The 14,628-nt window shown below is 44.0% G+C and overlaps 1 protein-coding gene across 1 annotated transcript in view; it reads right to left on the bottom strand.

Annotated features, from left to right (window-relative positions):
- CACNG3 (calcium voltage-gated channel auxiliary subunit gamma 3) overlaps nucleotides 1–12,560 on the bottom strand; it is an 83,984-nt gene extending 71,424 nt beyond the window's left edge. Inside the window, exon 1 of the mRNA XM_025855478.2 lies at nucleotides 11,331–12,560. Coding sequence (XP_025711263.1) covers nucleotides 11,331–11,541 — 211 coding nt within the window. The 5' untranslated portion in view covers nucleotides 11,542–12,560. The remainder of the gene's footprint in view (nucleotides 1–11,330) is intronic.
- Nucleotides 12,561–14,628: the final 2,068 nt, after the last annotated feature.

Below are 14,628 nucleotides of genomic sequence, written 5' to 3'. Positions count from 1 at the left end.
ACATGTATTTACTTTTGTCTTTCCCCAGGTTGTACCCAGACTATTGAACGACTCTGAATAATCTTTGAGGAAAAAATGGAAAATAAGGGATGGACAAATGATGTGGAGATTTTCAGGACTGACTGTGAAGTCAGACTTCCTCAAAATACAGGCTACGGAATTACCAACAATTAAGACAGAGGGAAGTTATAGGATACATTATTTTAAAAGCGGTTTATAAGTACTTAAGAGCAGAATAGCGATTGGTAGCAATTAGCATGGGTTCACTAGGAGAAGCTCAAGATGACTGAATTGCCTACCCTCAAGCAACAAACTCAGTGCATATTTATTGAGCATCTACTATGTGCCAGTTCAGCAAAATAAGGTTGGTAGTGTATTTGGGTGGCAACAAGATAGTTGATAACATTTCTTACAACATGCAGATTGAAAGGTAGATGTACGGTGTCAGGCTTTGCTTGCCCCAACCTCATCTTTGTTGCCCACTTCTGGCCTCTCCAACCCCAAGGTCACCAAGAACCCGGCCTGGTGGTACATTCGTCTATTGCATGTCTAGTGGGTATTCGTGCTCTTCAAATGTGATTTTGGCTCTTTAAGCGCTGTATGAGAATCAGGCTGCAGATCCCTAAACCAGAACTTGATTCCTGCATGACACAGAATCGAAAGCTCAAATAAATCAAACAAACAACATGTCCAAGTTTACTCCTCGGAGAGTGGGACAGCCATGAACCTAATGGCCTCCCCAAGTTTGCAGACACCCAAATCCAATGTAGAAGATGCAAGAATCTCCAATGCTTTGCCCACTTGCGTCTAATCAGAAACTCCTTAAGAAACTCGGCTCTTCTCACTTCCAAATGATTGGTGTTGCCATTTAAAGAAAATTTACATTTGATCTCCAGAGGTGGTGTTTCTCAGCAGCCCAGTACTACCATATCTAAATCTTGTTCTACCATTTCTTTTCCCTGACCTTGCTGGATTTGTAATAAAAATTGGGAAAGGTTGGGATAATTATTTTACACCAAAGTTCCAATTGTTGAATGGCTAAAAGCTAGGGACTGGCACCAAACCCTCCTTGACATAGGAGTGAGCAGGCTGGAGGGGCACCTGGGTGGCTCAGTTGGTGAAGCGTCTGCCTTCCACTCAGGTCATGATCCTGGAGTCCTGGGATCAAGCCCCACATTAGGGCTCCCTGCTCAGTGGGGAGTCTGCTTCTCCCTCTCCCTCTGCTCCTCCCCAGCTCATGCTCTCTCTCTCTCACTCACTCTCTCTCAGATAAATAAATAAAATCTTAAAAAAAAAAAAAGGAGTGAGCAGGTTGGAGAAGACCTGCCCACCAGGCCTAAGTCCTTCTATTAAGGCAGTGCAGTGTGGTGTTGAGGGTGCAGCTTCTGGGGAACACACTAGCAGGCGATCTAGTGCAAGCTACTTCACTTCTACGAGCCTCAGTCTCCTTGTGGGTGGAGCAGGTCTACTGAGTAGTACACAGGCTATTATGAGTTGCATCTGTTTACACTAAGTACTTATCCAAGCGCCTGGAGTACAGTCACCAAAAGCGGCACAGGGTAGGGTTGAAATCCCAGCTCTGCCTCTTACTAATCATGTGCTCTCTGGGTCTCCGTCCTCCTACTTGTAAAGTGGGGATACTAGCAGTATCTACCTCCTGAAAATGTAACAAGGATCAAATGACATTTGCCAAGTGCTCACTTAGAACAGTGGCTGGTATATTGTATGTGTCTGTTAAATCAATCAGTCAATCAGTGCTCAGGGGTTAGTCCAGAAATAAACGCTCAGTCTGCCCTAGTAATCGTAGCTTGGCACACAGAGGGTGTTCATTAAGTGTCCGCTATTTATTACTTCCTTGGCACTTCTTTCTGGGGTTCTCATGGCCCAGCCTCTCCTTCTGCAGCTTCCTTGGAAGCAGCCCCCAGGATCTCTGTGGACACCCCACCTGCTTACTGATTCCAGGAGGAAGGGCAGATCTGCCCTGGACGTGGGTCCTCTCGTGCAGACCTCTTGGGCTGGAGAGCTGCTAGTCTCAACTTGATTGATCTTCTCCATCATTTTGGAGCAAGCCTCCGTAGACCCTTAAAATGCGAGTCGAATCCTGATAATTTCTTCTTCATCTCTGCTTTTCTTTCCAATTTTCACCAGCTCCTCTGCTCCCAGCCCCCCAAGTGTCAAAGCTACTTAGGGTTTTGTCACTTTCCCTCTTCATACCCACTGGGTTTTCTCTGGCCCCTCTTGTGTACTTTTGCATCTTCAATTCCCACCTAGGTTTGGGTGATCCTCAGGTCATCCCAGCTTTCACCTCTGCCCTAGGCTCTACATTAGTGATTCTTAACATTTTTGGAGGATGAATATGTCTCCATAAAAGCACCCATTTCCAGAATATTTGTCTTGAGTTTCATGAGCATGCTGAACCTCATCCACGGGGCAAATGGAGGAGGATTTCTCTCTGACTTCCAATACCAACAGCCTCGTTTTTGTGGACATCAATTTCTTCACCCTCACTTACTCAGTGACCATGTCTGATCGAGTCTACCTTCACCCTGTCTCTAGTGTCCTGTTCTTTTCATTGCCATCAGAACACCGGCCCCCAAAGTTTTCCCCTCTTGCCAGCCCAGACAGGCATCGTTCCCTGTGTACCTGGGCAGGGGCTGCATTTTCCTGGAGACCTTTACGAGGGAAGGATCTCACTGACTTTCTTTCAACCTCTCTATGTCTCAGGAAGAAGTGAAGTACTACCTGGGCAAAGAGCTAAGTGCAAGTTCTCCAGGAAAGAGAAGAAGACTCATAGAATACTGGGTCAGATGAAGAGTCAGTGATAAAGGTGAATAGTACAAAAAAAAACAAAAACAAAAAAAACACCACCACGACTGCCACAACAACCAATATTCTCAGGAAAACAAAGGGTACTTCTAGAAATAAAATGTTATTATAGATTCCTCTGTGCCTCTCCAGTGAGATATAACAGGAGTTGGCAAACTTTACTTCTTCTGTAAAGGGCCAGACAGTAAATATTTTAGGCTTTGCAGGCCAAGCAGCAAAACTGAGGATACTATATGTTATACATATATAACAAGAGAGAAAACAAATTTCCATAAAATTTTTATTGGCAATGTGCAGAAGTATAGATGCTGAAATGTGAATTTTTCGTCATTTTTATGTGTCATGAAATAATATTGGATATTATCTAATTTTTTGAACTACTTAAAATGTACAAAATATTCTCAGCCTGTGGGCTGTACAAAAATAGTCAATGGGCTGAATTTGGTCCATGGGCTATAGTTTGCCAATCCCTGAGATACAATTATGTATCACAGTAGATATACATACACACCATTGGGTTTTCAACTTCAGAATTTTAGAGACAAAGCATGATGACATATACCCTGTTTATTGAAGAATCTCAAATTAGTGGAGTGTGAATGTTTAACTGTTTTATTTTTAGCTTTCAACTGTGTTATATCCAACCTCTCATTTTCTCAATGATATTTTGGGTAGGGGCGCCTGGGTGGCTTAGTCGATTAAGCGTCTGCCTTCGGCTCAGGTCATGATCCTGAGGTCCTGGGATTGAGCATCAGGCTCCTTGCTCAGTGGGGAGTCTGCTTTTCTCTCTGCCTGCCTGCCACTCCCCCTGCTTGTGCTCTATCTCTCTCTCTCTCTGACAAATAAATAAAATCTTTAAAAAATAGTATTTGGGGCAGAGGTCATAACTTTCCACTCACTTTTGCCTGTTAAAACTTCCAGATTGCAATGCGCTATCTCTGCTCATCCCTCTTTTAGATTCTAGCGCCTTCAGTGTGTTGCGGCAGGGAGCAGGAAGAAAAAAAAGGCCAAAATGTCACTTCACTTAGCTGGGTGAAGTTGCAAACCTTTACTGTTGTTACTACTTCCCCAGCTAACACTGATCGTCAGGGTTCTCTGTGTGGCAGGGGTCGACAAGTTGACTGACTTTTGGAGACACGTGCTTTGGTGATTGGAGAACCCTAGGAGGTCTTCCCACTGCAACTTCCTTCCCCCATGTGGGATATCTGAATCTGATCCAGTCTCTTCCATCCCCCTTTGGCTTCCATCACTGGCAACTCATGGTCCCATGCTGCTGGACCATACAGTACCCTGTGAACATTTTTTAAAGCCCCTCCTCCCTTTGGATGGACTCAGCTCTAGGCCAAGGTGCATGGTTTGGGGAATGGGGCAGGGGCCCACTCTCAGCCCCTGCATCACCACTAAGCCCAACAGCCCTGTGGAGGGCAACATTGTCGTGAATGTTATATAGCTCTGACTGGGGTCTTCTTGCCTATTGGGCTGCTCTCTTGGGTGGGATACTGACCAAATGGCTCAAGCTCAGCTCTTCACTACCAGATCCACACAACCTGCAAAACCTCCCCATTCCACAAAGGCGGCCCCATAGCCATTCTCTCTCTCAGCCTCCTTACTAAAGTAGGCACGTGAGCAGTGTCCAACCCAGGAATATGATGACAGTCTCTCATTTTTGCAGGCACCCTCAATCTTTGTGAATGATTCTTCTTGGAGCCACAGGTAACTCACTGAAGAACAAGTTTTGGGAGAAAGGGAGGTGGCATAAGGAAGCTAGCTTATCATTTGTCTTTGCAAAAGGGTGTTGTCTAAGAAGGATAAATTAAGGACTACTGGCCAATGTATTTTTTTAAAGATTTTATTTATTTTATTATTTGAGAGAGAGAGAATGAGAGACAGAGAGCACGAGAGGGAAGAGGGTCAGAGGGAGAAGCAGACTCCCTGCTGAGCAGGGAGCCCGATGTGGGACTCGATCCCGGGACTCCAGGATCATGACCTGAGCCGAAGGCAGTCGCTTAAACAACTGAGCCACCCAGGCGCCCTGGCCGATGTATTATTTAGAGGTATGAAGGAACAAAGGAACCACAAAAATAGAAATAGTTGAACAGTGCTTGCTACTGTGTGTCTTCATTTTACAGGTAAGGAAGCTCATGCTCAGAGGTGAAGCAATTTCCCAGGCATTGCAGCCAGTAAATGGCAGGATCAGGTAAGAATTCAGGTCTACCTGACCTCAAGACCCCTGCTGTTATCCCATATTCTCTGTGGTCAGAGAACAGTTCATAAGTGGTTAAAGGCCCATTTGCTCCTATAATGAAAAAGGGGGCTCTGGCAGGGTCATGTGGATGGAGGAAAAAGCAAAAACAACATTGCAGTTTTGTGGGCTTCTCTTTAACCTGAGAAACATTGGTTTCACTGGGGGTGCTTCCACATGTCAGAATATAATTTTTAAATGGTTAGAAACATAATTTTCCTAAAATATACAACGAGCTCATGTCAAATTTAGTTCAACTCATCAATGAGAGAACTAGCAGAATGACAAAGCTAGTTCAAAGGAGGATGTTATATATGTTTCTCAGGGAAAAAATTCTGAAGTAAGAATGTCAAGTTAGATGTAAAACTGATTCATGTCCGAGAGGTGGGCAATAAATCTACAACATTTGAGCTTATCTCTTCTAATGAACAGAAATCACTTGCACCTCTAATGAGCAAATTTATGTGCATCTTTCCAAGTTTTCTACAAATAAACATCTAACTATACCACGGCCCTTTATCTATAATAAAACTAAGTCAAAAATTACATTCCTCTAAAGAATCCGATGATCCCTTCAGTAAGATTGTTAGACACTGCTCTAAAAGAACAGTCAAAGGACACAGTCATCTTTTTTTGTGGGTTTTCTTTTCTTGTTTTACTTTTTCTTGACACACAGTAGTAACCCACACTAGTCACCATGTTAATAACCCACACTGGTTACCCAACCTTGGAATGTGGATCACTTGCCTTTTTTCTAATCCAGAATATAAAATTTCAAGTGATGAAGTAAACAGAATTATTTTCAAATCATCTACTTCTTAAAATGAGTAGGATATTAGAGTCAGAAGGTAGGGGGCTGGGTTTGAGGTAGAAAGAAGAGGAGTAGGTCTTTTCCACCAATGATAGAACTGGGAATAATATTCAGAATATTTAATCACAGGTAGGACGTGAGACCAGCCAGTCAGAATGGATGCTTCCATAGCATCATGACGGGATCATGATCATGATGGCCTCTGCTGGGCCAGGTCTTAACTCTTTACTGGACAGATCTCGTAGATGTCTGGGAGGTTCCAGAATAAGCTAGGGTAGCTATAGTGGTGGTGGGAGGGGGAGGGTTGATGGGGGACTTGGACCAGATGCTGTTTACCAAGAAGTAGGAAAGTATTTCAACATTTTAACAAGCAATATGGCTATACAGACATGTTCTGGTTGAATATTATCATGCTCACACCTCAACCTCTGCCACCTCCCCAATCCTGACTGGTCCCACAAACACAGGCATAGTCACTCACCCTCATTTGCCTTAAGATTCTAGTCCACTTCTCTCCTCTATTTGCCTCTTGGGCTTTAAAGGCAAAGAGGAAGCATGCAGGAAAAGGACCAGGGAGAAGGTCAAGGGTAGGGAAGAGAGTCAGAGCATTCTGCACCCACATCTAAGGGAAGATGCAGCGTCAGATGCTGGAGTAAAGGAGCAGAAGTGACTACTCGGTACTGTTCCTAAGCTGTAGAGATAGAGCAGTGCTCCAAACAGACAAGGACCCCTGTCCTTATCTTCTACTGGAGGGAGATAGGAAGTACGAAAAGTGTATGAGTTACTGCATGTGAGAGCACCCAGCACAGGGCTTGGCACATAAGAAATACTCGACCACTGTTATGTCCTTCTCTTATCCCTGTCCTTAATCACATCTTTGCAGCTTCCCCAAAGGCTTCTGAACACATAAATAAAGCTGCAACCCCATCTGGCTGAAAAAGTCAACCATCTGGAGATTTGGAAATATGGGGGAACTTCTAATGACTAGCTAATTTTTTTTTCAGTTTTTCAGCCAGATGTTTGATGTCATCCAGGCCCATCTGTAGCTATTTCTGCTATTGAAACTCTTTTCCATAATTTCAAGTTCCTTGTCCTAAAAGCTAAGTGGGCTTTATTTTCTTAGTCAGCATTTTTTTTAATGAATTGAAAAAGTGATCACTGACTAATGGAGAATAACTCAGGAATAAAATATGGAAATAACAGAAATTTGGATTAAAGGGACCTTTAAACTGGCAGCCCATGGGTCAGATTCAACGACAAGGCAAGTTTGGCTTGGCAGGCAGTGCATTTTTAAAAAGTTAATTTAGTTGCCCACATTTTAAAAATCGAGAGATTTTACACGTGGATTTTAAATATTTGGGATATTGGGATGAATTTGGTACACATTTCCCCAGAGTAAATATCAACTCAAGTCACATAGTAATTGTCCCTTGGATGAGGGCTTGTGTTCTCCGGTTTGCCTCTGTCCCCACCAATCTCTGTTGCCCGCCACACAGAGACCTTGTTTCAGTTACCATATATCTTCTCAAGTGCAGTGATTTCCCTCGATAGAATTGAGTTAAGTAAAATGCTTGTTTCAACTGTTACATTACCTGCCTTGTCCACATGGACAATGGGATTTGTTCTCCCTAATCTTATCTGAAGCCTTCATTTCAGAATTGGATAAACTGAGGCCCAAATGAGGAAAAGAACATGCACAATTCCCGTAACTGGTAGTGACAGAAATGTAATGAGTGCTCAGGGTTCCTTGCTACCAGTCCAGCGGGGTCTTTCCACTCCGTAAATATATTACTTTGCTTGTGTCTAGGACTCCAAGGGGTCTTATTTGTGGGGGATTCATACACCGAACATATTCTCATTCAAATCCACATGCTGCCATTGAAAACACACAGCAAGTTGGGGCCCCACTTTGTGAATGCCTTGCGTGCTTTCCAGATAGAGATAATGAGTCAGGCTTTCTGAGTGTGGGTGTCTCTACATAGGTCGATTGTTTCTTCATTCAAAACGTGTCCTTTGCCGTCTCCGAGTTTGTCTGATGTCTCCTGCACCCCTGCAGACGAGGCACAGGCATGCTGAGTGTTCTGGGACCTGAGGCTTCTGAATGGAAAAACCCATGTGTCTGGGCATTCTCACAAGCTAATGTTTGTACCAAAGCAACCTATCCACTGGAGCATGAATTAATGTTCTCTAGCAAATGCTCCGAGAAGCAACATGGCTTAGGTGAAGTAGTACCTGTTGGGTTTAGGTATGTGACCTCAGGCAAGTCATATAATCTCTCTAGGCCTCAGTTTCCTCACCTTTAAAATGAGGATAATAAAAATACCTCCATCAGTGAGCTGCTCTGAAGAGGAAAAAGTTAATTTTTCAAAATTGTCAGAACAGTGTTAGCACAGAGTAAGTACTAAATAGAAATGACATCCTGGTGAGTTATAGCAATGAAAACTGGAAACATCCCTTCTCTCCTTTGAGTGATGTGATCCTCTTTAACACATGTAATGGTTGCCAGGCCCATTGTAAATAATACGTGTTGGCTTTAACATCAGAATTGCTTGGAGGAGTTTCAGAAAATTCAGATCCACCACAGACCTATGGAAGCAGAGAATCTAGTTGTGAGGGCTAATAATCTATTTTTTTTTAAATGCTCCCCATGTGATTCTGATGACTAGCCAAGTTTGGAAACACTGATGTAGTTTCCTTATTCTTGAATATCTTTGGTGGTGGAGAACCCATACCTCTTAGGGGTGGGAGAACCCACTCCTTCCACATTGCATGGTTAATTACATTGAGGTAAAACCTGTTTTCCTCTAGCTCTTACTTCTACCCCCTGGAGGCCACATAGAACATTTCAAATCTCTTTCCCATATGACAACTCTTCAGATATTTGCAGACAGCTGTCATGTTCCTCCTGAGCATTCTCTTTTGGACAAAATAGCCACATTCTCTCATGGCTCTTAAAAAAGTGTGGATGAATGGACTCTTCTAATTTGATATCAGGGAAAACTCAGCTGCAAGACCTCCAGTTACTCTTTGACACTAAAGGACCAGAAAAATGAGGATGTTGAGACTCTAGGAGACAGGAGATACTGAATTAGAGATGGTGATACACCTTTTTTCCAGAGGATGGATTCTGCCTACTGCATGCAGAAAATCAGAGGTTCCTGAAATTCCTTGCACACTTGATATATTCAGTACACGAAGAAAAACCTTGGCTCAGACGCCAGCCAGGCCCATCTAGGTGTTGGTTACATGGGTGTACGCATAGCTAAAAATTCATTGTGACTCATTAAAATTACCATATTTAATACTTCAAAAAATGTAAAAAAAATATGGCTGAGTCAAATTGCATGAAGACTGCAACAAATTTTCTCAAAAGAATTCACCTGACCAAGAGTATATCTTGGATGCATCCAGTTCCATCTTGATTCAAATTCTTACTTCTCCCACTAAGCCCACAGAATGCCTGGGTGGGGTTCCAATTCCTTGTACAAACTGTGGGTGTAGGACATGATGTTGGAGAAAAAGAGAAACCATCAGTTGAGAAATTCTGAGCAAGGATTTAGGGATTTTAGGTCCTAATGGGGGAAGCCAAAATTGGTGTTTAATTGTACATTCCCAGGTTTTGCTCCAAGAAGAAGAAGAACTGGAAATAACTGAAACATGGTCTACATATATACCTTGTTTGGCTCAGATTTTTTATGCCATCCCTAGAACCATGTAGACATCAAAACATCCACCAAATCACAGCTTTAGAAGGTAATTCAATTCTTTGTTGTCAATAGAGGAAAGAGAATTATGGAATTTCCCCAAGGTAAATGATTTCACCATATCTGATCACCAATGATCATAAATATTAGATTTTTGTCAATGTTTGGGAAAGAATTGTTCTAAAATTTCCATCATTACACTGGATAAACTAAGAGCTTTGGATAGTGCTAATTCATGATCACCTATTCCAAAGGAATCATTTCCCAGATTGATAAACGAGGGTTGGAGGAGGTAAATGTCTTAGCCAAGGTCACACAGATAGTTTGCAGCATTACCCAGGTCTTCTGACTTCAAGCACAATGATCCTTGTTGCATTTAAAGTAGTCTTTTCCTACCTGGGATTCCCACCAGTTGCAAATATGTGTTGGAAACAGAATTGACTGTAGTAGTGCTAGTGAGGAGAGCAGTTGTTCAGAGTGTCAGGACATGGGAAGAAGGCCAGGGAATGATGCAATATTACACTAGCAAGTGATGTCATAGCATGATTTCCTAAGTGATTTACATAAATGCAAGTTCTCAAAAAGCCCTGACCAATGCCAGCCAGTGGGAATGCAGGCATGGAGAACCAATGGCAAACAGGGGAGGGGAACATATAGGAAACCCAGATTTCCTTGCTCATCACTGTGACAAGCTTCACAGATTCCTCAGAAGCCTGAGAAAACTCCCTTCTGCCCCTCTAATCCAGTGCCTTCCCTCAGGCACATAAGCTTGAAAGAGCTTTGATTTTCTTCTCTATCTTTCTATTTACTACCACTGACATTCAGGCATTGCCCAGTGCTGCTGAGAGTGACTTCTGGTGTAGTGAAAGTGAGTTTAATAGTAAGACAGGTTACCCAAGAGCTTGACATTCTAAAAATTGGTCTGTCCTCCTCATTATAATTTAGAGCAAATTCTCAATTTTTTTTTAAATTAGAAGCTGTGATTTTTGGAGAATCAGTCTTATGCAAATGTCATGAAAATATATTTGTTGAGTTTGGCAATGATTTAAGAAAGAAGACAGGTGGATATCAAATGCTAACACTTCAGTTTTGTTTTGATTACAAACAGTGAAACGTATTAATAAGGAAGTTTTGTTAAAATGTGTGTGTGTGTGTGTGTGTGTGTGTGTGTGTGTGTGTGTGTGTGTGTAGGGGTTCACATATGTTAGTCTGGTTGGCAATGCAAGTTCATGAAAAATCTACTTAGACCAAACTCAGAAGAAACTGATAAGACTATGTTAGAAATAAGGAAATAGCTCAGAGTGTGCCAGCCTAGCTCTCTCTCTCTCTCTCTCCATCTCTCGCTCCCTCCCTCTCTCTCTTTCTCCCTCCCTCTCCCTCCCCCTCCCCCACTGAAATGCAATTTAAGCTGAGCGAAAGACCCCATCACAAGCCACAGATCAAAGCAGTTCACAAAATGCTTAAGAATTTTGGATTTGGAGACTTTGCTCAACTGCAGAAGCTGCTTAGAGTGCCACAAAATCTCATCTCATGAAGCTTAAACCAAAAACAATCAACAAGACTCAACCTCTTCATTCCACACAGCATTAGTCTTGCTGGGAACAATCTGGACATCTGCACATTCTCAGCAATAATTCAAACTATTCCTCTTTCCCCGTCACTGCCTCCATCTCCCCAAACACCCACTGGAATATCAGAATATCAGAAACTGCATTATTTGGGGCCGTTGGGAGGAAATTGTAAATACCTTCTAGGCAGCAGGTCCTCCACAGCCCCGAATGGGTCATTACTTCTTCATTCTTCCTGCTGGTTTCATTATCACTTGTAGATTTAGTCCTGCACACACCTCTGGAATATAACCAGTAGTCCGTGCCCACTGCAATGGTCATTAAACTAAAAGCTGCGAAGGCTCCCACAGTGGTGATCAACATCTGGATACCTCTGTCACACATCCTCATAATTCTTCATGGTACTCTGGATGGCTGGGGGTTGGAGGGGTAGGTTCAATGCCAGAGGGAAAAATCACTCTGCAGCTGGGTAACCTAGGGCAGGCTCTTCCAAAAATTCGGGTCTCCTTTTGTCAGCATCCACAGAGACTTTAGGAAAGCTGGGGTTTCCTGTCTGGAGCTCTCTCCGGTTCCCTGGGTCGCCTATGGCCCTTGGAAGGGTGCAGGCTCCAGGGGGTTGGTCCACATCACTGCTGCCTTCTGAGGATCCCTGGGTTCCTTTCATTCCTCAGGAGCTTGGTAAAGATGAGGGTCCGTGCAGGGCATGGCTCCGGAGCCTGGAGCTGCCAGCTCGGTTTGAGATGCGCCTAGCTCCTCACAGCCCCGGGAGACTCAAGGCAAAGAAATCCAGAGAGGTCTATGTGTGTGTGTGTGCGTGCGTGCGTGTGTGTGCGAGCGCGTGTGCTGGGGGTGAGGGCGGATGGCAAAAAATAGCACTGCTGGGAGGCGAGTCGCTGAGAAGAGTGTTCATTGCTTCCCCAGCCTCCCAGGAAAGCTCTCCGCCTGCTCCTGACACCCCCGCTCAAACTGGAGAAAAGAGAGAGTCCTGGGGCTGGGGACCAGGCGGTTTCATCGGAGGGCAAAGGTCCGCGGTGCTGAAGGGACAGCTCCCGCCTGTTGCCCTGCCTCCGGCTCCCCAATGCCCAGGCTTTAGGTCGGTGGTGCTGAAGGGACAGCTCCCCCACTGCCGCTGCTGTTGCACCCCCGCCTTTCTAGCGCCCGGGCTAGAGACCTGGGGTACTGAAGGGTCGGACCTCCCTCCCGCCGCCCTTCCCCCGTCCCTTTCCAGGCCAGCTAGCCGGCTCGGCTCTGCCTAGTCAATCCCATGCTCCGCGCAAAGTTTCCGGAGCCCACGGCAGTCAGCGGCCCGGCTCGTCGGTGCTGCAGCACCACCCTGTTCCTCTGCTCCCGGAAGGGTTAAGGAAAGGGGAAGGGGAAAGAAGCCCGCAGCGCACTCTGGCGCGCTCTCAGCTCCCACCCAGCGCGGCGTTTTCCCCCCACCAATGAGCCAAGCAAGTTTGCCTTTTGCTGCGGGCGCCGCTGGAGCCCACTGGGGAAGACCGAGTCTTCTTAAAGGGACCGGCGACTCTGGGCGACGCATCTATGTCTCACTTGGGCGGGTAAAAAGTGTTGTCACAGGCACATCTGTGTATAGTCTGTCTCAGTTTGGTTCCCCAGAAAACAAACCAATATGTCTACCCTTCGTTCTCTGGAGCTCTGGTTTACACCGGAGACAACGTGCTCAGATCAGACCCGGAACTGTTCATATACATATGATCATGTATTCCTAAAAGACATCAGGAACTGAATGTATATAGACTCTGTTGTACACATATCACAGATTTGGGGCGACGGGGTGTGAGATATTGGTCTCTGAATACACCTCATATATTTTAACATTCCTACATTTGTGTATGTGTGGGGGGGTGGGGGTTGATGGATTCAAGGTGGGAGAGTCCATGAAAATGTCAGATTCTTTCCAAAGGTCCCTGGAACGTTCATTTGTTAACATCTTTTTCCAAGTTAGACCATGAAGCAGGTGAAGTTAGGTCTGCTTTCCTTGTTAGTCCAAAGTGCAAATGCCATTGTGCACCTGAAAGTTAATGAAACTCTCCCTTTGGAAAATAGTCGATGTTGCAAAAGATCAGCACTTGACCATCTTTCTATTACTATGTATTCTGGCGTATACATGAGCACACGCTGAGTTGACTAAGGACAGTCCACAGAATGCCTTTATTATTCTTTTCCTATGGCATGATGGGAGGGATACCCAGAGGCCAGGTTTTTGGAATTGAGGCTGCTTGGGTTGTTTCTGAGATGTGTCCACTGTCAACTGTCATGTTTGAGTGTTATTTAACTGGACAAAAAAATAATGGAAGGTAATTCCAGACACATATAGTCCCCTGGTGCCATCTCTGGCTATCTGTCTAAGAGCTTCTATGCAGATGACTGAGTAGTAGCAATATATTGAAGAGTTTTCAAGTGTAGATCACAACTTCTCGGTGACTTTGCTACTTTTTTTTTTTTTTGGTGTTAAGGTCACTTGAAGACTTGACTCTTGGTGTTAGATAAACATATCTGGGCATACATAGGTTTGAATATCCGGTCGTGGTGTTTAAATGTTAACCTGTGCTGTGTTCAATTTAGTTATGAGTTCTGAATGCCTGCAAATTTGTTGCACAAGAAAAGGATGTATGCAAATATATATGTACCTGTATGCAGTGTTGTGGGCCATGTAAATAGGTTTGCTGCAAATGCATAGCTGTGTGCATGGGTGGGTACACATGCTTGTGAATAGATATAGTGCATGTTTGTGCACCTGTATTCATTTAATTACATAGGCATATATCATGGCTCACGAGCACTGTTTTATGGGCAGGAAGTAGAAATATGAAAAATCTGCCACGTAACCAAAGTGGAACAGATAAACTCAGGCCCAGGACAGCAGCTCACCTTACCCCCAAAGAACAATAGGAGACAATAGGGGAAGGTATCCAAGGCCTTCTATAAGTTACTTAATTTATTTTCTTAAAAAAGAAAATTTGCTGGGCGCCTGGGTGGCTCAGTTGGTTAAGCAACTGCCTTCGGCTCAGGTCATGATCCTGGAGTCCCAGGATAGAGTCCCGTATCAGGCTCCCTGCTCGGCAGGGGTCTGCTTCTCCCTCTGACCCTCCCCCATCTCATGCTCTCTCTCTCTCTCATTCTCTCACTCAAATAAATAAATAAAATCTTTAAAAAAAAGAAAATTTGCTTCTTATTAAAATGTTCTGCTTTGACCTTTCTTTTTTTAAGGAAAAAACTATCTGTAACTTGGAGGTGAAGTTGGTCCTTCCTGGGAGGGGGTATTAAATTCGTGAAATTTTCCTTCCCTCCTCTTAGAAACTTAAATAATATAAAATAATTTTAAAATGACCAAAACAGCCATTCTCGGATCTGTTTCTTTCTTCTCTTACTCCAGTAAGGAAGAGAAAGTTCTTTTCTCAAAGGAGGACCATGTAGATGGAAGGTCAATGGGCTTTGGACTTAAGGAGAGTATGC

Source organism: Callorhinus ursinus, unplaced genomic scaffold (genome assembly GCF_003265705.2).
Source record: "Callorhinus ursinus isolate GAN/ISIS: 27379988/994484 unplaced genomic scaffold, GSC_fseal_2.0 scaffold85, whole genome shotgun sequence".
Classification (NCBI taxonomy): domain Eukaryota; kingdom Metazoa; phylum Chordata; class Mammalia; order Carnivora; family Otariidae; genus Callorhinus; species Callorhinus ursinus.
Note: the sequence above shows the minus strand (reverse complement) of the source record. Positions and strands in the feature narration are given on the sequence as shown.